This window comes from Drosophila navojoa, chromosome X (genome assembly GCF_054131105.1).
Source record: "Drosophila navojoa isolate 15081-1374.11 chromosome X, UAZ_NAV_1.0, whole genome shotgun sequence".
NCBI classification, from domain to species: Eukaryota; Metazoa; Arthropoda; class Insecta; order Diptera; family Drosophilidae; genus Drosophila; species Drosophila navojoa.
The window spans coordinates 29,746,605-29,772,742 of NC_142895.1; the positions used below are offsets into that span (position 1 = coordinate 29,746,605).

At 41.3% G+C, this 26,138-nt stretch overlaps 1 protein-coding gene across 8 annotated transcripts; it reads left to right on the forward strand.

Annotated features, from left to right (window-relative positions):
- The first annotated feature begins 4,329 nt into the window (after window positions 1-4,329).
- ATP8B (ATPase phospholipid transporting 8B) lies at window positions 4,330-25,644 on the forward strand. 8 transcript variants are annotated; one of them, XM_089263647.1, is made up of 19 exons: window positions 4,330-4,609; window positions 14,246-14,304; window positions 14,820-15,032; window positions 15,107-15,643; window positions 15,710-15,931; window positions 16,378-16,626; window positions 17,630-18,544; window positions 19,453-19,743; window positions 19,801-19,974; window positions 20,027-20,303; window positions 20,369-20,521; window positions 20,576-20,759; window positions 22,114-22,266; window positions 22,702-22,853; window positions 22,915-23,138; window positions 23,388-23,717; window positions 23,786-24,034; window positions 24,093-24,209; window positions 24,285-25,644. In XM_089263647.1, exons 1-19 carry the CDS (start codon window positions 4,576-4,578, stop codon window positions 24,639-24,641), a joined length of 4,890 nt encoding a protein of 1,629 aa, XP_089119773.1. In that variant the 5' UTR covers window positions 4,330-4,575; the 3' UTR covers window positions 24,642-25,644. The 8 variants fall into 8 exon arrangements, with proteins under 8 accessions (XP_089119773.1, XP_089119775.1, XP_089119774.1 ...); XM_089263649.1 differs by having other exon boundaries at window positions 20,576-20,717; XM_089263644.1 differs by lacking the exon at window positions 4,330-4,609 and adding an exon at window positions 13,294-14,143.
- Window positions 25,645-26,138: the final 494 nt, after the last annotated feature.

The following is a 26,138-nucleotide window of genomic DNA, read 5'->3' on the forward strand; positions in this document are numbered from 1 at the left end:
GCTTGTGAAGCGCATTTACCGTTCGACTTTGGCAAAAGTCTCGTGCTCTCTAAATCTCTCTCTCTCTCGCTCTCTCTCTCGCTCTCTCTCTTTCCCATACGCACTCTCTGTGTGCTTCAGGTGCGCTTGCACTCGCTACGATCTCGCGTTGGCTTTATTAAGCTTGGCGCTTTACTTTGCTTTCGCCGCTTTCCTGGACATTGTTTTATCGTTTGTTTTGATTTACTTTGTGTCTGCTACTATCTCACTCGCTCTCCCTTGCGGCCACCGCATGCTTGTCTGACAGATTGTCATTCACATGCTTTGCTGCTGTGTCTCTCATCCATGACGAATCGGTTAATCGGTTCAATCGGTCTTTCGTACGAAACACACAACGTTTACATTGTTTCTGCTGTTGTTGTTGGCATTATTAATTCTCCATCAGGTTGTGTTTACGCTTCGCAAATAAATTATGAAATATTACGCGGGCATTTAGTGAAAACGCAGTGCTCAGCCCTCAACCCGGACCCTTCGCCCACGCATTCATTACTATATCCGGCTTGTACACCTACAGACCCAAACGCACACCCACACACACACGCACACTCATTAGTCAAATTTAAATGCCTTCGATTTGCGCTACAGTAATTACAGTTGCTCGTCAGCAGTTCGATTTATATTTAGTTGCGGAGCATTCGGACTTCGTAGTGAGTGTTGACTGTGGTCGTGCGAAAAAGCTTGTATATTGAAAAAGGCGGAAGGTGCGGAGACAAACTGAACGAAAATACTAACGAGGTGGCAACATTCTGGCGTGGAACCATAAATTCATCCTCATAAGCATTCGAACAATTGACGATATGCCGCCCGATGGGAAATTGGCTTGCTGAGAAGATAACCAAAAATGAAGAAGATTCAGTGAAATCGCACTATAAATAAGTGAGCGAAGCTCTAAAAGTATTAGAAAGAGTAGAATGTATACAAACATATGTATGTACAGATGCATGTATTTGAGTGAATTTAATATTATGTTAGGATTACAGCTTATGCCTGATGACTCTTTGCAGACTTGTTCTTTATGTCAGATGAATTGAATTCTTTTTTATACCTATTGACATACTGAGTAAGGCTAATGGGAATTGTGCATTGCTTCTTTTACTGTTCGTTCGACTGTCCGATCGTTGATATTTGAAGCCCCACCTTTCAATGCGTAAGCGTTTGTGTGTACTCTATAATATCTCACTTATACGAATCCAAGAACTATAGCTTGAGTTTTGACATACATATGTATATTTTTGACTGACCAATAACAATTTTTTTTTAGAAACAGATTAAAACGACGATCAATTGATAAATGATCTATGAAAAAATAATATTTTTCGACATGGATATATGTAAATATGTTGTATATTATATGCATATACATACATGTATTACCATTATATCTATACTTAATGGGTTGTATATGTATATAAAATATTTTTGCCAATCTAATCAAAATTTTTTTATACTCATTCACGAAGATAATTAGTATATTGGTTTTGTGCAATGTCCGTCTTGCTGTCCGTCCGTCCGTCTGTCTGTCTGTCCGTATGAAGGCAGTTCATTTCGCCTATTGAAGCTAGAGACTTGAAATTTGGAACACAATTCCGATTTATAAAGTGTTAAAATTTTCCCGATCCGCCCACTAGGGGCGTGGCAAATCGGAAAATGCATTTTCCGATATACCAGAAATCATGTTAGTTGAAGAGCTAGAAAGTTGAAATTTGGTATGTAGATCCGCGTTGACCCCCCAAGTCCAAAAAGCTATGGTGAATATATGTATCTACGCCCATTGGGGGCGTGGCAAATCAGATAAAACTGTATCTCCTAAAGTTCTAAAGCTAGAACGTTGAAATTTCGCACGTGAGCTAATGCTATAATTCTATAATGACTGATGAAAAAATTTTATGTCTACGCCTAATAGGGGCGTGGCAAATAACAAAAACAAATTTAGCCGGCGCCTTTGCCGACAGGGCTACCGCCTACTTTCAACAAACATAATGAAATCCAAAAATGAGATTCTTTTTATGACGCATTATAGAAAAGAAGAGCCAGAGTAGCGGATGATAAATTTGCATTGCATACATGCACACATACAATGCGTGTGCATAAAAAAGGCTGGAATGTTTCATGCTACATATGCGTGCAGACTTATGTACATACATATACATGCATATATGCGTACATACATATATGAAGGCTTTTTAAGAAGAAGCAAATTTAAACTTATAAAATTGTTCAATTAGAAAAAAAAAATAAAATATCTATTTTATAAAAAACGAAATATGTATGAAAATAAAAACATTGAAGGGGTTTTGAGCCTCCGCCGCTGTAACATAACTTGCGACGCCTTTAGCACCCACGCTATCGCTTTGCTTGAGAATCTGGTAGCTGAAATACAATAAGATAATAACAGAGCGTCATCTGACAAAACTACAATAACAGCTAGAAAATCCAGAAGTCAATCGCAATTCTTAGAATGCTAAAAAACGCGCTTTTGTAATGTAAGCTATCAACGAAAATTACCATACATTTGTACTCAAAAAGTGCACGATCAATATAATAATTATCGATTACTCGATAAAAATTACCAAAAGCTACAATATAATCAAAAAGCATAATTGTTTTGTACTAATTTTTTTAAAGCCAATTAAATTTACAAAGGGACTGTGAATGAGTATTCCGCAGTCGGTAGCGCCCGACTGCAACGTTCTTACTTGTTTTTTTTTTTTTTTTGGAACGCAGGTGTATAAAGGTATTGTTAAAGTGTGTAAAACGGGCGGAAAGAGGAGATTCCATGAAGAATACATGTATATTCCTAAGTATATTTTATCTATGAAGTCCGCTTAATAACATCGTGGTAAATTAATCAAACGTTTGACCGATCGGCAAAAGCACGTGAAAAGCAGCGCCAAGTGTGCGAACTTGTCCTACAAGTATTCACACATAATTTCAAGCATGTGCATTATTTGCATTATTTATTATTTTTTCTTTGAATTATCCGCATAATGTTAGCTTGGTCGGGTTCGAATACTGAAGTGACGATTTTGGTAGAAGTAAATCTTGGAATCGTCAATGTTTTTTTTTCTTTTGACAATTTTATATTTACATTAAATTTGTATATGAGCATGGTAGTTACAAGCTATAGCGTATATTTAAGATCGTAGAATGAGCAGGCTTTTTTTTATGAATATTGAGCTCACAGGATTAAATTTCAATCACAAATGGCTTGTTTGATAAGTCCTGATCGTGAGCTAGTCAGTCTGTCAATCGATCACTTGATAATGTCGTATTAGCCGAGTAACGCAGAGTTGCCAGACTGCGTGCAGCTGAGGACCTCGCCTGGCTCAACGCCTCGACAATTTGTCAATTATAAAACGCCAGCAATTTAGTAATTTCGCAATTGCTGCTGCGTGTGGGAAGAGTTTTCCAGTCGAAAGTTGATTTAGCAAATACAAGTGAGTGTTTTTTTTTGGCCCGGTTGGGGGCTTGGGTCTTAGGGCGTCTTATGTGCCCGTATGTCATTTGACTGTTGCAGTTAACTAAAGTGCATTAGCCAAATTACATCGCAGCGGGACAGCTGCTGAGAGTCGCACGCAGTCGGTGAATATATTTCGTATTCCGTCAAATCAGTTGGTCACTCGGTCGGTCGAAGAGTCGGTCACTCCGGTTGCCTGCTCGTCGATTTCTGAAGGTAAAGGTAAAGGTAAACTATTGATGACCTACTGCTGGGATTCCCAGAACTGACGAGCTAAAAATTGAAATTAACCTAAAAATCAAAGAGAAACTTGGGGAAGGAAGAGGAAGATAACCGTGTGACAATTACCACAAGTTAATTGTCATAAAAGATGTATGGACTAATCCGGTCAAGTTTGAATTCAATAACAGCCACGGGACATTGAAAGTTTCCAAGTCGATGGAAACTTGTCCAGCTGTTCAGTCGAAGTTAACAGTCATATCATGCCATGTACATGTCGAATGTGTGTGACGCGTGCCACCAGCTGCTGCCGTTGCCACAAGCCGCAGCCGTGGACGCAGCTGAGCCGCAGCCTAAGGCAAACACAGCGAATCGCATCAATAATTTAAGCGTTAGGAAAAGACAACTTGTATGCATAAATATATAGATAGATGGTCCGATGTACATATATGATTCATCTTCATAGCCTTTCACTCCTTTCCCAGCTGACCGCGGCACGGCAAGGCCAACACATGGAGTTGACCGTCTGTACCTGGCTAACAGCAACAGCAACAACAGCGGCAATAACAGTGGCAATAACAGTGGCAATAACAGCGGCAATAACAGCGGCAATAACAGCGGCAACAACAGCAACGAGAACATCGACAGCAATTAGTCTAGCGGCGAGCAGCAAGCGTCGAGCTGCAGCGGCTCCATTGAAGTCCAGACCTCCGGGCGGCACAGCCGCAGCAGCCTGAACACCCACAGACAGATCGTAAGAGCGGGCGACAGTGGGCGTGGTGCGAATGAGACAACGAATCGGGCATAAACATTCAGTTGAGCATCAACGGATCTCGCATATGCTGTAGCATCTCTTCATAATGGGCACAAAAACTCAGCCACAATTAGCCAAAGGTAAGTTAAGAAAATCCAATCATCGAAATATTTTCATAGATCCTATGAAATGATCATAGATCCTATATATGAACTGAGGTGAAAAAAAAAATAATAGCAGCACTGTGAAAGTTTTTCCTTTTGCTCTGTAAATTTTAAATTTGTTTTCTAGCCAAGTTAAGCTCTTGCCAAGATCGGATTAATTAACACTTTAATTGATCCAATTTTGAATATAACATACATTATGAGACTAAGTAAATAATAGTACCATTATAAACCAATCTGAATTATAAAAGAAAATGGAATATTTTGTTTCTAAATTGTGAACTTGTGAATTTAAATTTGTGTTGAGTTGATTTTATTATTAGTTATTAATTTGATGATTATCATAAAGAATTAGAGTGAATTGATTTGACGGATTAAATAATGCGATTACCTAACAAGAATCTTTGAATTATTCGCCTTTAAGAAGTGATTCCTTAAAAGGCATTTCCTGCAAGCTTAAGTGAAAAAGTAAAGCTGTAAGCCATTTACATGTAAGTCAGCTAGTCCATTAATCTGACAAATAAGCAGTCATCCAACTTATCACTCAGTGATTCAATTGTTTATGCGATTTATTAATCGATAGTCAATCAGCTGATCAAACAGTTGATCAATTTATTGAAACGCTTTCAAGTTAGTCGATCGGTCGACCAGGTGATCTACCATTTTAATAAGCAATGCGTCAATAAAGAAAATAAAGTTAGTTTATAAGGGACTCAATCAGTTAATCAACCAATCTATTAATCGATTAGTGAATCATTCCACCAGTCATTCAATTAGAAACAGCTCAAATCGATCAGTCAGCTTAACAATCACAGTTAATTAATCAGAAAGAAGATGGATTAATCAATTCTGTCATTTGGTCAATCACTCAGTCAATGAACCAATCACCTTATGGTTTCAGTCGTCTTTATCTTTCAATCAATCAATCAGTCAGTTTTTCAATCATTTGTTTATATTGAATACATCAATAAGTTAATTAATCAATTAATTAGTCAATCATTTAGGCATTCAGTCAATAATTGTCAATCAATCAATTCTGCGAACAATAAATCAACTCAGGCAAATCAATCAGTTGAAAGATCTGTGGATTCGTCTATGCTAATTCGGGATAATTGTTTGATTGACAACGTCCCATAAATGGGTCAAAATCTTTTTTTCAATGCAAAAAGTTATTTTAAGGGTGCCACACCCACACTACTATATGTACTATGCATATGTACATTTATGTATCTGTATTTATATCATGTATGACCTGTCAGAGGTTGACAGTTTATTAATATGTCACACATCGTTCCTCTTGGATAAGCATCGACCTTTGGCGAAATTCAACGGGGATATATCCCTTTTGGGCAACAGTGGGATATATGTATATACATAGGCGAAATGTGTCCTTAACGATTTCTGTCCTGATTTGTGTACAGGTGAAAACATGAGAATTGTGTACAGGTGCCATTATAATTAGTTATGTTTTACTTACCTGACATTGGCCCCGTTTTCTGGGCGATGGTTTCTTAGCTCTCGCTCAGTCGACCCTGACACGATTTCGCCACCGAGGGCTGCCAATCATTCCACGCAAGTGTGTGTGGGTGTGCGTGAGTGAAAGTGGGCGTGGCTGTAGCACCTTGACCCTGGAAGGGGAATACGCAAAAAAAGATAAAAAGAAAAACAGGAGAAACAAATAGAAACTACGCTTCGCAACTTTATCAAATTCATTGAATGAGTGAATGAATGAAACGCCAATAACAATAACAGCAACAACAACTACAAACTGGATTCAATGTAATGGAATCATTTCCGTTTTGTGTGCGTTATTGGGTCATGATTTGTGACGTTGTCGTTGCTATTGCTATTCTTGTTCTTCTTCTTCTTTTTGTCGTTTCTAGTTTCGCGACTTGTTGTTGTTGAATTTCTCTGATACAATGTACCCATTGAAAGTACCGCTTCAGGATATATTCGTTTTGTGCCAATGTTTGTAACACTATGCAAAATTACGTAGCAATACCCTGTGTCTCTGTCCGTCTGTCAGCTTAAGCGCATCAATCCGGTTACTTATATCCTACAATGACTTAGTTTATCAAATTTTGTACATATTTAGCTTGTTATGACTCATACACAGATTATGAGTATAACGGATTTTTCGCATACCTTTCACATTACGAATTTATTTGTTTTGCTTTTTTATACTCATTTGCGAAAGTGAAATGAGTATATTGGTTTTGTGCAATGTCTGTCTGATTATTTCGGCATTATTGAAGCTTGAGACTTGAAACACTCTTGTATATCTCCAATTTATAAAGTGTTAAAATTTTTCCGATCCGCGCACTAGGGGCGGATATGCCAGAAATCCTATTAGTTGAAGAGCTAGAGTGCTGAAATTTAGAACGTGGATCCACGTCGACTACCTACGGACACGGCTATAGCGGATGTATCAGATTAAATTGTATCTCCTAGAGTTTTAAAGCTAGAACGGTGAAATTTCGCACGTGAGCTAATGTTATGATTCTATGCTGATTAAGGAAAAATGTTTTGTATACGCTTGCTAGGGACGTGGCAAATCGGAAGATATAGTGATTTTTTAAATTCTGCTATGTTTTGGACACTATGCTAGAGACCTCGGGCTGACCACCCAAGACCAAAAAGCTATGACGGATATATGTCCGCCCATAGTTTATATCTCCTACAGTTTAAGAGCTAGAAGCTTTATATTTGGATAGTTGAGTACTAGTTACTCCTCTATGGATGACCCAAAAATAATTGCTACGCCATTTTGGGTGCTTGGCAAATCCAAAGATACCGGGTAATTTTCTCATTTTTGGAGCGTAAGCGTCCAGTTAGGTTACCGTTAGCTTATTCTAAAAAATTGCCAAAAATGAGGTTTTAAATCGGGAAAACTGAATTTTGTACAGTTGTACATTAGAGCTAGAAACTCAAAACTTAGTTAATAAATGGCTGATGGGGTGCGAACGAGTATTCCGCGGTCGGTACCGCCCGACTGCAACGTTCTTACTTACTCTCTCTTACTGTTTGAATTTATTTTTGTGACGTTTTGAGTCTATGCCATCCAAATTTAGTATCTATACAACACAAATGATGAAGTATAATAAATCTTTCAACTTTTCTCATTATGAATATAACAGATTTGACATTCCTTTTCAATTTCGCATTAAACGAAGACAAAAGTGTGCTTCATATAGTGACGGTTAGTACTTGGGATATATAATCTAATACACTAGTTCTATTACTCTATTTTTCGTAGTGCGGGGTTTTAATGGCGTTGATTGCCACTGGGCTAATGTATAAGGATTTAAGCATCATTATGGACTGTGGAGATGCGTATCTCTTGGCCATTGTGCGTGACTCTTGCATACATTAATGAATTTCTATGATTAAACCCCATCGTGAGCCAAGAAACCACCAAGAGATCTTAGCTTTGACACTAGCCAGATATTGGATTTTTTGAACTCTAAATTTGAAATGCATTAATTTTGAAATTATAAACTACATACCTAGCAAACCCATTAGTTGACAAGTTCCGTTCATTAAGTTTACATGAAAAGTTTGTGAACTATTCAACTACATGTGTAGGTAGTTCATTGAATAAGTTGAGTAGTTAATTTGAACGAAATTATTAAAAGGGAAGGCAATTTCTTCGAGAATTTCGCGGTCTGGCATACGCCACGTATGCGCAATCTGTGAGCACCTGTTGCCCTCAGCAGCTGCTACTGCTCCTGCTACTGTTGCATTTGCATGGTACACAATAGAATTCCATGCGATTCGATTCCACTCAACTCAACTCAAGAGTTAAGCTCGCAATTTAATTTGTCGCTCCACATTTCTTCTTGCCCTTCAATAAACGTTCGATTATTTTCAAATCAAAACAGAAATAAATGTTGTTTGCGAATATGTGTGTGTGTGTGTGTGTGTGTGTGTGTGTGTGTGTGTGTGTGTGTGTGTGTGTGTGTGTTTGCAGGCAAATTGCTGAAATGATTGATGAACAAACAGTGAAAGTAGACTTCCAGAGCGCAGCGTGAATAGGTGTTGTCTAGATGTGTGTGTGTGTGTGTTTGTATGTGTGTGTGTGCGTGGGTGTGTGTAGTTATTTGCTTTCAATTTGAAATTCTGTTGCTGGCCCAAGGGAGCTATAATTACAAAAACAAAAAAAGGCGATTCCCATTTAAATAGTATTACACATGCATACATATGTACTACATATACATACGTACACACACAAGCACATACTAACAGACGCGGAATGTAGGTTTGTGCAATTTATGTTATTTCCCCAACCATTGCACAGGTCCCCCTCCGTCTCACTCTCTCTTACTCTCCCCCTCGCACATACACACACACACATAAAAGGGGTCGGCTAAGAGCGGCGCACTTAGTTTTCTTTTGGCCTTTCGGTTTTAAATGTTGTCTTTTCATAAGCACATTCTCTTGCCCTCAGTTGTTCTTTCTTCCCCCCTCTCTTGCTCACCCTCCCCAACTCGCACCTTCTGCCTCTTTCTCTCTCTCTCTTTCTCTGTCTCTCTCTCTGTCTCTCTCTCTGTCTCTCTCTCACTCTCTCTCTCTCTCTCTCTCTCTCTCTCTCTCTCTCTGTGGCTTACACTCACTCGTGCTCTTTTCCTTCCTACCTGGTATCCCTCTCTGCGACCAATATATGCGCTCAGCATTTTGCTCATTTTTCGCTTGACAAGCTTGACAAATTTCAATGTAATAAATGCGACTTGTTAATACCCTTTCCGAAATATTGTCGTGTTGTTTGCCTTCCCCGTTTAGCCATCAAGTTAGCAAGCTTAGATTCGCTTTAAATAGCTAAAATAAATTTGGATGTCGAATGGAAAAAGTAATTACAAATACAATCCTGAAGTAAGAGCTTTCTTTTGTATATATATCTTCCTTATTGTGTCGGTAGTTTGATATAGTCTTAAATGTAAGGGATCCGCTAAATAAATTCTTATATACTACAAATAATAATAACTATTATGACAATATATTGCAAATAAGTGTCGCTCTTTTATTATTTATTACGTTACATAGTAAGCCCAAAGAATAGGAAGGGTAGCAAATCTTCGATATATTTGTAGTTAATTTTACACCGTCCATTCACGCCGTTGTCCTGGCAATGGCGTCGATGTCAGCGTTAGCGTTAACGCCAGCGTCGACGTTGGCACCAGCGTCGTCGTTGTGTGTTGGCTCTCGCGAGTCTTCTGGCGGCGTTGCTAGGCTGATGGGGCTGTTCGGTGTAAGTTTGGTTGCTTGGTTGCCATTGCGTCAGCGTCGCTACTGCTGACGCTGACGCTGGCGATGGCGTTGGCGATGCCGCGTCGTCGTCGTCGTCGCTGGCGTCGTTACGTTTTCGCAGTTCGCTTCTTGGCAGTTGCCCGTTTGCTGTTTACCGTTTGGTCAGCGCTCGTTTCTCGCGTTTTTCGCGTTTTTATTTTAGCGTTTCTCATTGTTATTGCCGTCGTCGTCGTCGTCGTCGTTGTTGTTGTTGTTCTTGTTATTGTTGCTTTTGTTGCCTCCCTCGCCTTTCAATTGCACTGAACGCTGTTCAATTTATGATGATATGATATAAGTGCGTACGAATATCAAATGCTCAATCGTGAAAACGACAAATAAATAAACGTTTTGTCAAACACGTTGCAACAACAACAGAAACGCCAGCAGCACAAGCAACAACAGCAACAAGAGGAAAAACAAGTGCAAGTGCATAAGAAATGTGCTAAAAATGTACGCAAATAGCAAATATCGAAAATGCGACAACAACAAACGTGTGTTGTTTTCTCTTGTTGTTATGGTCATTCTGCCCATCGCCGTTGCCGTTGCCGTCGTCGTTGTCGCTCTAGCCGATGCGGATGATGCACGGACATCTGCCATTTGGCACCTGGCATCTGGCACCCAGCACTGAAACACTGAGACCCGCCCCTGAACCCACCCACCGGCTCACTGACTCGCACCACCTCATTTTGTGCTGAGTGCTTGCTAATTTTATTTTGCTGCTGCCTCAGCATAATTATTATTGAGCCTCCATCGATTCGCCATTGGCTTGGTATTGTCTCTGCTCTTTCGCATTTTTCTTGCTTTTGGGTTAATTCTTGTAAACTGGGCAGCACCGCCTCACAACGGCAGTGCCTTTCCCATGGTGACGCATGCGACAACCTACAGAGTGTAGTGTAAAAGGAAAACAAAAAGCACGCTTACGCCCTGCTCAGTCGAACGGAAAGCGGGCACAGCAAAGGGCGCACGGAGCAACATTCGTATGCGTGACTCATGCATGTGAAATGGGAAGGAGGAGTGGACACTCTCATTCATACACGCACGCACACACACACACGCACGTACACAATAGGTGAATAGTATGTGCCGTTGCCGCCTTGCCGGCTGCTCATTTTGTTGCTCTCTCGTTTTCCGCTCTCTCGGAGCATTCTTCAAGCAATTGACAAGGAATCAAATGAATGTCAAATTAGGGAGCACCAACAACTACATTTGATTTCTGGCCGTGCTCTTCGCACAGGCCAACTTCCCCTTGGACGCCAGAGTGAGAGACACCGAATGAGTTCAGCGGCTCTTGATCACACTGCGAGAGCCCACCTCCACTTGAAAAGCGGCGTACACTCGGCTAGTAGACGCACCTGTAGTCAAGCCAATTTGCATTGCATTGCCACGGCTCTGGTTACCTGTTGCTCTACTGCTCAATTTCCCGGCATCCACTGTTGGCGCAGCTCCACCTTCTCCATCGCCACACAGCGACGCAGACTCTCAACGACATATTCATACGAAATTTTCACAGGTTTATTCATAATAATAAAACTAGAGCAAAGGGATTCCTTGTAAAAGGTATACCCTCTAAGATCTACGCATAGGCACACAGAAAAACAAAATTAACTTTCTGTTAAGACTTTTACTTAGATTCTGATTAAGACGTTTCTTTATATGAGTTATCTGAGATTAAGACAACTTCTCAAAGCCTACGGCAATGCTGTCTAGAATACTCTGTAGTCAAATGATATGTACGGCATTTGGCCTAGTTCTCATTTCGCACTTTTCATGCTTAAATCGCACTTCCAAAAACGCAATGGGACCTGATTAACACACTTAAATCATAATTGCCGATAGTAATCAGAGAACATTTTCTAACAACCACAAAAACACCATCAACAATAAAGAACAAGTAAGAAAGCTCTAGTCGAGACTGCTCGACTACGAGATCCCCTGAACCCTTCGAGCAACTGATATTTCAATAATAATTCGCACATACACACGCACACACACACACACACGCATACAAACAAACACACGAACACACACACACGCATATACAGGCGATTGCGCTTAGGTTGCGCTGCAGTGTTGGCGATATTATGAGAACTTATTTGTGGAATAATTTAATTTCTAGACGTACGATCGTAATAAAGTAGTATTTGATATACGACTTTTACAAAGATGAGGGTGAGGGGGTGAATATAAGGGCGGGGGGTAAATTTTAACAAAAACCGAAATTGTATAAAATACGTCTTAATATATATTTAAAATTTGGACACTCTAGCTATAATGATGTAGGAGATATAATTTTTTAACTGACTTTCGATAAGGTTTTTTATCGATAAAAAATATCGGAATGAGTTATCGTTTTTTAGTGATAAACTTGATATGCGCGCGATATATACCGACATTTTAAAAAAAAGTTGAAGTCTCTAGCTCTTATATCTTCTGAGATCGACGCGTTCATACATACGGACAGACGGACGGACGGACGGACGGACGGACGGACGGACGGACAGACAGACAGACGGACAGGGCCAAATCGACTCAGCTCGTCGTGCTGATCAAGAATATATATACTTTGTGGGGTCTGCCACGCCTCCTTCTGCCTGTTACATACATTTCAACAAAACCATTATACCCTGATTTCCCATTTTCAATGGGTTCAGGGTATAATAAAGAAAAATAAACAAATATTGGAAATTAATTCAAATTTCAAATTTGTTATCCCATTGTTCGCCAAGCACGAAGTATTGTTCTATCAAGAATTTTAAATATTTCAAACAGATTTCCGTTTTCTGGCTTTTGCCTGTTGTTATTGCTGTTGGAATAATACTGCAGGCAGCTACGGTAGTCACGCCTTACAGGTACTTTCCGAATATTGAAGTTAGCCAATTCAGTTATGTTTTTATGAAGCATGACCAACAACCTTCTATTGGGAGAGCAGTTTTAACTCTAGCCAGACATAAAAGAAATTAAAGGACTTCTAAATATCTTCAAGTTTATGGCTTACTGTTGTAGCAAGTGCCCACTGTACTTCGGGCGCAATAAATAGCCACCGATGTTTACAGCTAACGAAAGACAAATCCGAAAATTCAAATCAAAGGCTAAAGCGTGTATACTTTATTTATTACTCATGCGCCGCGTGCGACCCATCGCCCAATAAATTGATGGAAAACATTCGCGGCCTGCACAGCTGTTTTTTTCTTGTTGTTCTTATTGTTGCTCTTCTTGTTTCATTGTTCTTATTACAATTAGTTTCTCATGTGTAGGGAAGAGAAGCAAGTCTTAGCTATTTACCTTATCTTACCCTGTGTCTTAACCCTATGCTACCAATTATTTGACGACGATGATGGCAATGATGGTAAACCTAGAAAATGTCAACGTCAATTGATATATATGTATGTACATATATTTATGCATAAAGATATCAAAAGATGGTATGAGAGATGAGGAGTTGAAGAGGCAACTAGCTATATAAAGTCGCCGTCATGCCCGGCACCAGAAAGTGCAGCGAGAAGGGGCAATGTGCGCGCCAAAGACCGGATACACTCGAACTGGGTGTGCTGAGTGCAGATATAAGACAGCAACAACAACAGCGGGAGCAGGAGCAGGAGAAGGAGCGGGAGCTGGAGCTGGAGCGCGAACAACAGGAGCCGGATGTAGACCATTGGTCAGCTGCTGCCACACAGCCGATGGCTGCAACGACGCGTCGCAGTCGCTGGTTTAATTTTGCCAGTAAATCGCGACGGCGACGACTGCTACGATGTGAGGAGGAGCGAATGCAGCTGGCGGTGGAGCCAGAGCAGGAGCATGATCTCGAACAGCAGCAGGTGCGTCTGGCCCAGCCGGAGATCACGAACATTGGCAACTCAACTCTGACAATCGCCTCGCCCGCGGCCACGCACATCAAGCCGGAAATGCCATCGTCAGCGACTACGTCGAGCCACCTGGCCGATAGCTTCTACAGCTTGGCCAATGTGGAGGCTGGGGATGAACCCAAGGCGGTCATCGATGTGGAACAGCAGTACAAAGAACAGCCACCGTTCAAGCCGCGTCTTTCCATGCTACAACGGTTCGCCAGCTGGCGACGCAGTGCACCCGACAGCCTGCCCAGCCGTCGGCACAGTCGCCACCGAAGCGGAGATCTCGACCCGCAACCTCAGCTCTCGGCCTCGGCGTCGGCTCGTAATCTACGGCGTCTGTCGCAAATGCGACGTCGCCGCAGCTCATACTACTTCTCGGGTAAATGGGAACAGGGCTGTAGCTAATAGAACTAAGGCCTATCTTTACTATCCCGGTAAATTTCTCAGCTAATCTATGCTTCTCTTTTTCTTTCTCTTGCAGACAATGAACGCAGAATCCGCGCTAACGACAAAGATTTTAACTCTCAGTTTAAGTATCACGTAAGTGAATTTCAGAATCTGAATCTGACTTGTCCTTCTTACTTTATAATCTTATAACGAGAATGCCGGGAATATAGTTTTCCTGCAATTACATACATGTAGCTGACAGAGGCTGCCTTGATAGAACCCTTACTTTTCGACCTAACAACTGAATTGAATCGAACTATCTGTTTTTCCGATGAATGTTTATCCGTATGATGGACTCAAGATGTCAATAATCTAGTACAGTATAGAATATATATTCCCATGCTCAGCCGAATGAAATACATTGCGGGGAAGATTTTTTTAAACAGTACAGTACAAAAAAAATATGTTTGCCTAAGATAGTACAATCAAAGCATCTGCGTAACATTTAAGACCTGGGGGCACGCTCAAATAGCAGTTAATTAAAATTATGCCTTAGTCAGCTTAGTCAGCTCAGCCCGACAACGCTATATATCAGGCTACTCATCTCTTCAGTGAAGCGCAGTTGAGCTATGTATATGTAAGTGTCTTTGTTCCCTTCCCGCACATAGAGCAACTACATCAAGACGTCGAAGTATACCCTGTTGACGTTTCTGCCGTTCAATCTGCTGGAACAGTTCCAGCGATTGGCGAACTTTTATTTCCTGTGCTTGTTGGTGCTCCAACTGATACCGGCGATATCCTCGCTGACTCCGGTGACGACAGCGATTCCCTTGATTGGGGTGCTGACGCTGACTGCCGTGAAGGATGCCTACGACGATATCGTAAGTGTATATGCAAAATATATGTATCTATATATGTTTATATAACTAATGCTATCCATTTCTTTTCCCGACAGCAACGACATCTGTCCGATTCGCAGGTGAACAACCGCAAGTCGAAGACCCTTCGCAATGGAAAGCTGGTGGAGGCCAAGTGGTCAGACGTCCAGGTGGGCGATGTGATTCGCCTCGACAACAATCAGTTTGTGGCCGCCGATATAATGCTGTTGACGACATCGGAGCCGAACGGACTCTGCTTCATTGAAACGGCCGAACTGGACGGGGAGACGAACCTGAAGGCCAAGCAATGCTTGATCGAGACAACGGAGCTGGGCGAGCAGCACGATCTGCTGTGGAACTTTAACGGCGAGATCATCTGCGAGCGACCCAACAATCTGCTGAACAAGTTCGAGGGCACCCTCATGTGGAAGAATCAGCGCTTCGCACTCGACAACGACAAGATTCTGCTGCGTGGCTGTGTTCTGCGCAACACGCAGTGGTGCTACGGTGTCGTGGTCTTTGCCGGCGTCGACACCAAGCTGATGCAGAACTCGGGCAAGACGCAGTTCAAGAGCACCGGAGTCGACCGCCTGCTCAACTTTATCATCATTGGGGTTAGCCACGGCATATATATCTAATCAGACCATCGTCGAATAACATTTGCTCGCCTTTTCCTGCAGATTGTGCTCTTTCTGGTCTCGATTTGTGCGCTGTTTGCGCTGGGCTGCGCCATCTGGGAGGGCCTGATCGGTCAGCATTTCCAGCTATATTTGCCCTGGGAACACATCATACCACAGGAGATGGTTGCCTCCGGTGCCACGGTCATTGGGCTGCTCGTTTTCTTCTCGTACGCCATAGTCTTAAACACAGTTGTGCCAATTTCACTCTATGTTTCAGTAGAGGTCAGTACTTAAATTTGAACTATGTATAGGCGTGATATAAATATTTTAAAGACATCAACGTATACCTGACTGACTAACTATTAGACCCTCGTAAAAGTTATCAAGTTCTTAATTTTTTCTATTTAATCTATTTTATCTATTATTTTATTCTTAACTAGGGAAAGGGTATAACCATGTCTGTAGAATCCTTTCCTTTATTTATATTCGGTGTGATTCTCAACTCAAAATTAATTCCTTGGTATCACTTTGAGCAAATAGAATTGGACGCAAAATATGAGCTTCAGGGTCCGGAAGGATATTTTAATATGATTTAAGTTCACTAGGCTAATTTGCCAAAATTGCAAAGGTCGTTATTTGAGATTTAGAGCCCATCCCTGGGCTATTTTCTATATATACTTCGTTTGTCTATGTGTGATATATGATATTTTGAATTTTTGCTTGTGTAGGTCATACGCTTTGCTCAGTCGTTCCTCATCAATTGGGACGAGGAGATGTATTATGCACGTACTCAAACATATGCCAAAGCACGCACCACCACGCTCAACGAGGAGCTGGGCCAGATACAGTACATCTTCTCGGATAAGACGGGCACCCTCACCCAGAACATAATGACCTTTAACAAGTGCAGCATTAACGGGCGAACCTATGGGGATGTCATTGACCTGCGCACCGGCGAGCTCATTGAAATAACTGAGGTGAGTTCCCTCTTCTCCCATTTCACTTTCCCTTTTTCCCAATTTGGATTTTAACCAATTAAACGCAATACTCTAACAATACATGGCCATGGGGCGTTGGGTTACTTTGGGTGCTGGTCCTCTATCTGTGTGTGCATCTTGTATGTCTGCGTGTGTGTGCACTGTGCAATCGCCCCAGTAAAAAGACGGGGCACAGTTACTGCCTTTCACCTGTACCTTCAAGAACAAACACTAGTCAACAAGAGAAAAGCTTACGTGAACTAGAAGACTTGAAAGATTTTTCGTTCTAAAGTTTGGAAACTCTTCTGAATAGATATGCAGACGATGCAAATAACGTATATGTATTACGTAGATTACAAGTGTTAGATATATTATGATTAACGTCAGCTATTCATGACTGTCTTGCACATGTTATATAACAGATATCGGTATGTATGTTATACAACTGTTATACCGTAGTCATTTTACTAGAACGCAACAATTGTGCATTAATTATATTACTGTAATACAGTTTTTTGACATGGGCTGCATAACTGTTACACAACTGTTAAATTATGCTCGTAACTGACATACATGACAAAACTCTATACAAGTGTTGTACACTAGTTATATATCTATATATATATACATGCTATACAATCCAATTGCAATAGAGAGTTTACATTAAGTTTCTGTTTTAAATCAACAATTTCGATTGGCATAAGCTCAACAACATATTGTATATTGAAGAGTTGCTCCTTATAGCCGGTTCAGTTTAACTAAAATTACCTGTTAGATAGTTGAACTATTTGAGAATGGTCTGCGAATAGAAGAATGTTGAACTAAGCACGAACGAACGAATGATAACAGATTGCATTGACTGGGGCGGCAGAAGTCGCTGCGACAGCGAAAATTCGCAATGGCAAGAGAGCTGAAGCACCGTAGTCCATAACTCGTAGATATTGTGTGTCTTTCTATTTAATTGTGTGCCCAGCAAGCCACCAACTCACATTACTCGTTATAGCAGCAAACACTTTTCCAAACTTGCAACAGCAACAACAGCAAAAACAGCAACAACAGCAACAACAGCAAAAGCAGCAGCGGCGTCAACAAGCGCAGCAGCAGCGCATCGACGGCAGCCACGCCTACGGCCCCGCCCACCATATTAGTGCACACAGCCGAGGTGCATGCGAAGAAAAGCGCCTTGCTAGTCACCCAAGATGGCGGCACCCAACTGGCTAGAAGTCCGGATGAGTTGTGTGGCCGTATAGCCAGCGAACAGGCGACGCCGGCGATCAGCACAATGGAGAATCCGCTGGCACGCAAGCAGGTGCACTACCTGTCTCCCAGCCGAAGTGTGGCCAACGAGGACGACGTGGACGATCCCGGCGGGGGCAAGGACGCTCCCGGCAGTCGCAGTGCCAGCCCCAGTGGCAGTCCCAGCGCCAACAGCGGCTTGGGTCCCTGCTTCACGCGCAGTGGGCAGCGCATGCGTCGTCAGCTTTCCGAGGGGCTCTCCACGAGCTGCGGCAGTGGCAGCGTCAGCGGCGACAAAGTAATAATCTTACATGACAATCAACCAGAACACACGCACCACCCCCAACAACAACAGAAACAACAACACGAACAGAAAACTAACCGCAAGCTGGTCAAATTTAATTTAATGCCATCTGCATCATCCGCCACCGAATGCGAGACATCAGCCATTGACAGCGGCAGCGGTTGCTGCGCTCCATTTCGACCGCACCACCACAGCCATAGAAATAGCGAGAGAAACAACAGCAGCCGCAGAAACAGCAACTGCAACAGCAGCACCAACACCAACACCAACATCAACACCAACAGCAGCAGCAGCAGCACCACCACTAACGCACACCACCGTTATCTAAGCACCCACCGCTTTGCCACTAATTGGAGTTCGTCCCACCAAAAAGTGCACGTATGCATGTTGTCCTCTTGTTCGCAAACCAAATCCTGTCTAGAATTATATTCATATATATATATATTACGATATGTTGGCTTTCAGTGTGATCCCAACTGCGTGTGTGTGTGTGTGTGTGTGTGTGTGATAGAGAGAAAAACAGAGCGTGCTTGTGTGAGAAAGTGTTTGTGTGTGTGATGCGAACCCGTATTCAGCTTGATCTAATTGTATTGAATGTTTAGGCTATAAGTTTTTATATGCTTAACTGGTTATTTCTGTGCTTAACTGGTTATACGAATAGAAGTATTTACATACATACACATACATGCATACATCGATATAGAACTGCTTTAGCTGATCAACCCCAGTGCTAATTAACTATTGCATAAATGCATCGTAAGCTTATTGAAAATACATCGTAATCCCTCTTATCCGTCGTGTCCTACCAATATCCCAACTTTGCTCCATATCGTTTTAGGTATCAATTAACTCAAATATCGTATTAAGGCTTTTCAATGTTTGCATTCGATGAGTATCGTATGTGAAATAGTATTTACTGCATGCCGAATGTCGTATCGCGTATAATGTCGTCCATTACCCCTGACTATATATTTGAGCAGTTTATTTTCGAAATGCTCGTTAGCACTATTCAATATCGTAATTATTGTTGAAGCCATATTTATGTGTAATACATAACACCCTTATCGAAACTAATCACGCCATCTTATTCCCAGCTAAGCTATCGTAAATCTCCTTAACGTATTCTAATTTGAAGTTGGTGCCTGCCTCTGCTTTCTACCGAGATTAACTGCTTACAAGTATAAACATTTATCTTACTGAAATACGCTAACAAGTCACTTGAAACCCCCAAAGTTCAATGTGCATGTGGAGCAAGTCGAAAATAATCCTATTCGATCCACTTTTAGATGCTCGAACCGGTTGACTTTTCGGCCAATCCGCATCACGAGGTCGACTTTCGGTGGTACGATCGCACATTGCTGGACGCGGTGCGGTCCGACGAGGAGCACTCGCAGAATTTTTTCCGACTGCTCGCCCTGTGCCACACTGTTATGGCGGAGACCGTAGACGGTCGCCTGGAGTACCAAGCGCAAAGTCCCGACGAGGCGGCCCTCGTCTCGGCCGCTCGCAACTTTGGCTTTGTGTTCCGCACGCGCACACCGAACAGTATTACCATCGAAGTAATGGGTCGCATAGAGGTAAGTGATCTACCGAATAACTCCTCGTACCGAATATCTTATACCGAATACACGCAGGAATACGAACTGCTGCACATACTCGACTTTAACAATGTGCGCAAGCGGATGTCCGTCATCCTGCGACGTGGCAACTCTGTGGTGCTCTATTGCAAGGGCGCTGACAACGTGATATACGACCGCTTGCATAGCGGGCAGGAGGATCTTAAGGCACGCACCCAAGATCATCTGAATGTGAGTACTCATTGTCGTAAATTGAATATCGTTCAACGCAGACCTCTCACAGAAATTCGCCGGAGAGGGTCTACGCACTCTGGTGCTGGCGGAACGTCGTCTGTCCGAACAGTACTACAACGACTGGCGATCGCGACAGCAGGAGGCGGCGTTGTCCATGGACTCGCGCGAATCGAAGCTGAATGCCATTTACGAGGAGGTGGAGAGTGGCATGCAGCTGCTGGGAGTGACGGCCATCGAGGACAAGCTGCAAGATGGCGTGCCCAAGTCCATAGCGAATCTGCAGAATGCGGGCATCAAGATCTGGGTTCTCACTGGCGACAAGCAAGGTACATTCAATATCAACTCCTAGCCAATTGACCAATGCGTTCAAACACTTTCATCTTCTTGGTAGAGACGGCTATCAACATTGGATACTCCTGCCAGCTGCTCACTGACGAACTCGTGGATGTGTTTATTGTAGACGGCAACTCTGTCGAGGAGGTGGAGAAGCAGCTGCGCCAGTTTAAGGAGTCCATCAAAATATTTGATCGCTTCCGGCCAGGCGGTAAATGCCCAAATTTAGAGTAAATAAATCTACTGTAGCATGAGCGTATTTCAGGTACCGAGGCAATGAATAACTTCAATAGCGACAGTAGCATGGACCCGATGAGCGTTGCCATGACGCAGACATCTGCATTTATGCAGGATGCCAACGGCTCGACCATGCCACCGCCGCCAGCCATATCGGTGGTTACCTTTAGGTGGGATGCCAAAATTAAGGATAATAAGGGCGGACCGGACAGGTAGAGGGCACTCCAAAAAGCAAATTTCAAAATTTTCAATTCAAGCAAAGAAATAATTTAAAAAAAAATATGTAAAAGAAAACTCAAAACAATTTATTAAGATTCTAGATGCAGTGAAGCTAAACCAGATATGACACCAAAGCGCAGCTAGAAAGTCACCCTGTATTTACTGCTAACTATGTCAATGTATCTATGTATCTACCTCTCTATATCTCTCTTTATATAATTTTGTTTAAAGGTTTTATTAACTAGTTTTGTTTCTAAACAATATATGATTTTTCTGTTTTTCACTTACCTTTAATTTATCTTTTCGGTTGTCTCTAGACTTCTCTTTCTTTCCCTCTATCTCTCGCTCTCTTACTAGCAGATCCACTCTTAAAGTAATTTTATAGTTTTCAGCTTACTATAGTATCTTATCGTTTGATTGGTAGAAAGATTAAAACGAAAAAAAAAGGCGAGAATTTAAAATAGATCAAAAAAATTATTTCTTAATGTATCTTTTAATAGTAAACCCAAGGATGTTACCCTCTATTGGTACTTGTTCCGCCCGTCAAGTAAACAACAACAAAAAACACAATTTTTATAATACAACTTGTTTTCTGTTCTTCATGACAATAATCAAAATTTAATGTGCATTGTTTGAGTTCTGTCAGTTTTGTCACCACAATCATATTTCATTTACGTACAAGAACAGACGGAAACTTGCAAATGCCGTATCAAAACAAAAACTAAACTAAGTCCAAAACAAATTCAAAGCTTAGGCCAAAATAAAACATACACTTCTCATGCTGAAAATCGAATTTAAATCTCGATCCTTAGTTTTACTCGTTGTTTATGTTGTTGTGGCTTGCTCATATCTAATATCACTATAATTAATTTGAAATATAGAGCTATAGAATTATGTATCTATAGCTAAATATATTGAATATCGTATAACATATGTGGTATATCATATATTCTATATTGTATATGGTATATATAAATATACATATGTGCATCAATCATCGTATATAGCATATCGTATGTCTTATACCATGCATCTTATTAGTGTATTGTGAATCGTATATCATGTAGCCTATGTCGTGCATCGTATATTGTTTATTATATATCGTCGTATATCATATGTCGAATATCGTAACTTGCTCTCCCTTTCTGTCTAACCCAGTAATTTCTTTAACTGCTTTCCACATGTATTATCGACTGTTGTTCTTGTTTACCAATTTATGTAATTCATCCAATACAATTCATACTATTTACATTCCACACTTCCAAACACCACCCAACGATTCGTTTGAAACGTATAACTAATCTACGCCGTATTCTCTCACTCTCTCAAACTCACACTCACGAACAGCGCCGAGTGCAATGATATCTTTGGAGATCCTGAGAAGAACTCGGAAGGAAGACGCACTGCACCATCGGTAATCGCGGACGAGAATACTGGTTTCGCTCTTGTGGTCAATGGTCATTCGCTAGTTCATTGTCTGTCGCCAGAACTGGAGAGCAAGTAAGTAAAAATAATAATTTTACCATCTGGTATACGCGTATGCAGACCACAGTCAGCAGCCTCCTCCGTTACTTTATCCTGAAACGCACCTCAACTTAAGGTTGTATTTGATAATTCCATTTATTAACAGCATTAATTCTTGTGGATTCAAATATTATGCAGTAGAAAACATATCTAACTTAACTCCTACTGGAATTCAGCACATATCATCAGATCAGATGTGAGATTTGTTTCAATCTGCCTTCGATAGTGGTTCTTTATAAGTGTGTGCTAATAGATGTAGACATTCTGAGAGATATTCTTAATCTACCTACCAATTTATTGATATACAGATCGTTCAATTTAATACTTCTTCTAAATTTCGTTTCCCTTTATCTATCTTGTGACGATTATCGATAGATACACGTTGCTCATTCTCTAAACTCTTTTACTCAGATTCCTGGACATTGCGTCGCAGTGCAAGGCGGTAATTTGTTGCCGAGTGACGCCGCTGCAGAAGGCGCTGGTTGTCGAACTCATTAAGCGTGCCAAAAATGCTGTCACACTGGCCATTGGGGATGGTGCCAACGATGTCTCCATGATCAAGGGTGAGTCCACACCCATACACACACACACACAGTTGTTTAAACTTTGTCTTTTACTCGCCAGCTGCACACATTGGCGTGGGCATCTCGGGCCAGGAGGGCCTCCAGGCGGTCCTCTCCAGCGACTATGCCATTGCCCAGTTTTGCCACCTGGAGCGTCTGCTGCTGGTGCACGGACGTTGGTCCTACTATCGCATGTGCAAGTTTCTACGCTACTTTTTCTACAAAAATTTTGCATTTACGCTTTGCCACTGCTGGTATTCCCTTTTCTGTGGCTTCAGTGCACAGGTGAGCCCCCACCGATGATTAATTCATTAAGTTCAATAACGAGAATGCAAATATAAATTGTCTGGACGTTATTCATAATATTTACATATATATTTATATATATATATCTCCGCCCTCAGAGGGGTGGCAAACCGCAAAAGGGTATATCTTCTACAGTTTAAGAGCTAGAAGCTTCAAATTGGGATATAAAATTTAGAATATCAAATATAATAAATAATAATACTAATATAATATCTTTAATGCTCTCAGACCGTGTTCGATCCCATGTTCATATCGGTGTACAATCTATTTTATACATCACTGCCAGTCCTGGCACTGGGCGTCTTTGAGCAGGACGTGTCGGATAAGAATAGCGTGGAGTACCCACGACTATATACGCCAGGCCTAAAAAGCGAGCTGTTTAACATTCGTGAGTTCATATACAGCGTGCTTCACGGAGCATTCACGTCGCTCATCCTGTTCCTTATACCGTATGGCGTTTACAAGGACGGTGTCTCGCACAATGGGTACATACTGAGCGATCACATGACGCTCGGCGCTGTCGTGGCCACCATACTGATTGTGGACAATACGGCGCAGGTGATAACACCCGACTTGGTTCGTGATAACAGCTCTCAAAGGTTCTTTTTCCATCGTCCATTTACCAGATTGCGCTCTATACCTCGTACTGGACTATAGTCAATCACATAACCATATGGGGCAGCCTCATCTGGTATTTCGTGCTGGATTACTTCTACAACTATGTAATTGGCGGACCTTATGTGGGATCCTTGACGCAGGCCATCAAGGATCTAACCTTTTGGATGACCATGCTAATCACAGTCGTTATGCTGATGGCGCCGGTGCTCGCCTACAAATTCTACTTGCTCGACGTCCACCCCAGTCTCTCCGACAAGGTGAGCAGCTGCCAGAAGGTTCTTCTATTGATTCGCTTAACCCAAATTTGCTTTACAGATTCGTCAAAAGTCCCTGAAGAAGGTGCACTCGCGCGTCTCCAGCGATGTGCGCCGCACACCCTCCTCGCGCCGTGGACGCCGCTCCGTGCGGTCGGGCTACGCATTTGCGCATCAGGTGAGTGCAGATGCGGTTAGATATCATTTTTGCGACGCACCCACATGTATTCTGTATATGTTTTTTTTTTTGCAGGAGGGCTTCGGCCGGCTGATCACGTCGGGCAAGATAATGCACAAGATGCCGCAGGACTTCGCCTTTCCGCTGGGTCTGGGCACCAAGAAATCACAGACGCTGCACAACAGCGTAGCCGTCTCAGTGGATGGCATGAACAATAAGCAGCAAAACCACACGAGCAATAGCGGCGGCATTAAGACCAACGACAACAACAACACGAATCTGCGGCACAATCAAAATAATCAGGTCCACTCGTCGATGGCGGACATCAGGCACGACGGGCGCGCCATCGGCGATACGTATCAGGGCAGCGCCAGCACCGACGAACTGAGTCCACGTGCGCCCTGCCAAGACCTGGACACCATCAATCTTTAAAGCTAAACAACGAACACGAGTGCAGCGACAACAACAGCAAACAACAAATCAAACACCAAAAATTAGGGCGTCCTTAACCATTTTAGGCAAAAAAAAAACAAAGAAAATCAAAAAATCATTAGCTATGTATATCTACAAATATTTAAGCTTAGCAACTATATATAATTTACAAACGTGTGTATGTTTCTGTGTGCATGTGCAGAGGTATGTGTGTTTGTCCGTTTCATATATGAGTTTATAAATCACTAATCATTTATTTATTATATATATATATATATATATATATATATATATATATATATATAAATACATGCAAAATACTCTAGCAATTGATCACTTTGAAATGAAATCACTTTGACAGCTTAGCTAGAATGTTGGGTAGTTTCTTTTTTAATTAATAAATGATTAGTGATTTATAAACTCATATATAAAACGGACAAACACATATATATATATATATATATATATATATATATATATATGTATATATGTATATGTATAGTATTGTATATGTATAGTATTGTGATTTAATCCATAAGTTTGTTTTGCTTCTTGGTTCTCTGTCATATTTTCCTGCTAAAAGTATTTTTCTTATTTTTTTATTTTTATTATATTCCAGCTTAGTCTCAAATATACCAAATACAAGGAATATATAGCATTCAGTTTAGTAAAGTTCTCAAAAATAAAAAGACACAAATTATTATGAAAAGTCCCCAACTCCCATCAACTGGGCTGCATTTAGCATAAAATTCATGCAAGCCCCAATAGACAGCTCTCTTTCTCTCTCACTCACTCCATCCTCGTTTGTGTGTGTGTGTGTGTGTGTGTGCGTGCGTGCGAGTGATTTTAGATTGTAAATCGAAACAGAACCATTGAGAAACTGAAAGTGTACTTAAATAGCTATTAAATGTTGTGCTGTGTCTTAAATTAGATGAGGAACTTGAATCTTAAATTATAATCTCTGAAATTCGTAACTCTAATCAAACCTGGCCAATTCAACTTACCAATTAGTGTATTTGTGAAACCCGCTGTACTTTCTAGTTATATATATGTATATATAGCTCTATGTAAACACACTGTTACACACACATAAACAGTCATACACAATAATACACTGATGTGTTCCTAACTACAGTTCCATCTAGAGCTAGTATACAAATAATTTAGTTGTGCAGTCCCCTAATTGTAAGCTAGTTACTGTCCTTAGCACGCCTCTACAGTAACAATGTATAGGTGTGTGTGTCTTTGTGTGTGTATGAATATGTGTGTACAACTTAACTGCTTTTGCATACAAAACGAAACGTTTTTGAATGAGATATGTTAATTACGTATGGCATAGACTTTAACTTAATATGAAGCGGGCTGTGCATTAACAATGGGTCGGAGGTGAATAAAAACAGGTGCGAAAGTTATCATAGATTTTTAATAGGTAATGTGTACGATATGCAGATCAACTAATCAAACCTAAACGATTTGTCTGATTGACTCATGTCTATC

Excerpts from the sequence above, each read along its gene's own strand:
- ATP8B (XM_089263644.1), top strand. The coding sequence starts at position 13,390 with ATGCCCGGCACCAGAAAGTGCAGCGAGAAGGGGCAATGTGCGCGCCAA. Across the intron at positions 15,033-15,106 it reads AGGATGCCTACGACGATATC|CAACGACATCTGTCCGATTC; the intron begins GTAAGTGTATAT and ends TTTTCCCGACAG. Across the intron at positions 24,210-24,284 it reads GCTACGCATTTGCGCATCAG|GAGGGCTTCGGCCGGCTGAT; the intron begins GTGAGTGCAGAT and ends TTTTTTTTGCAG.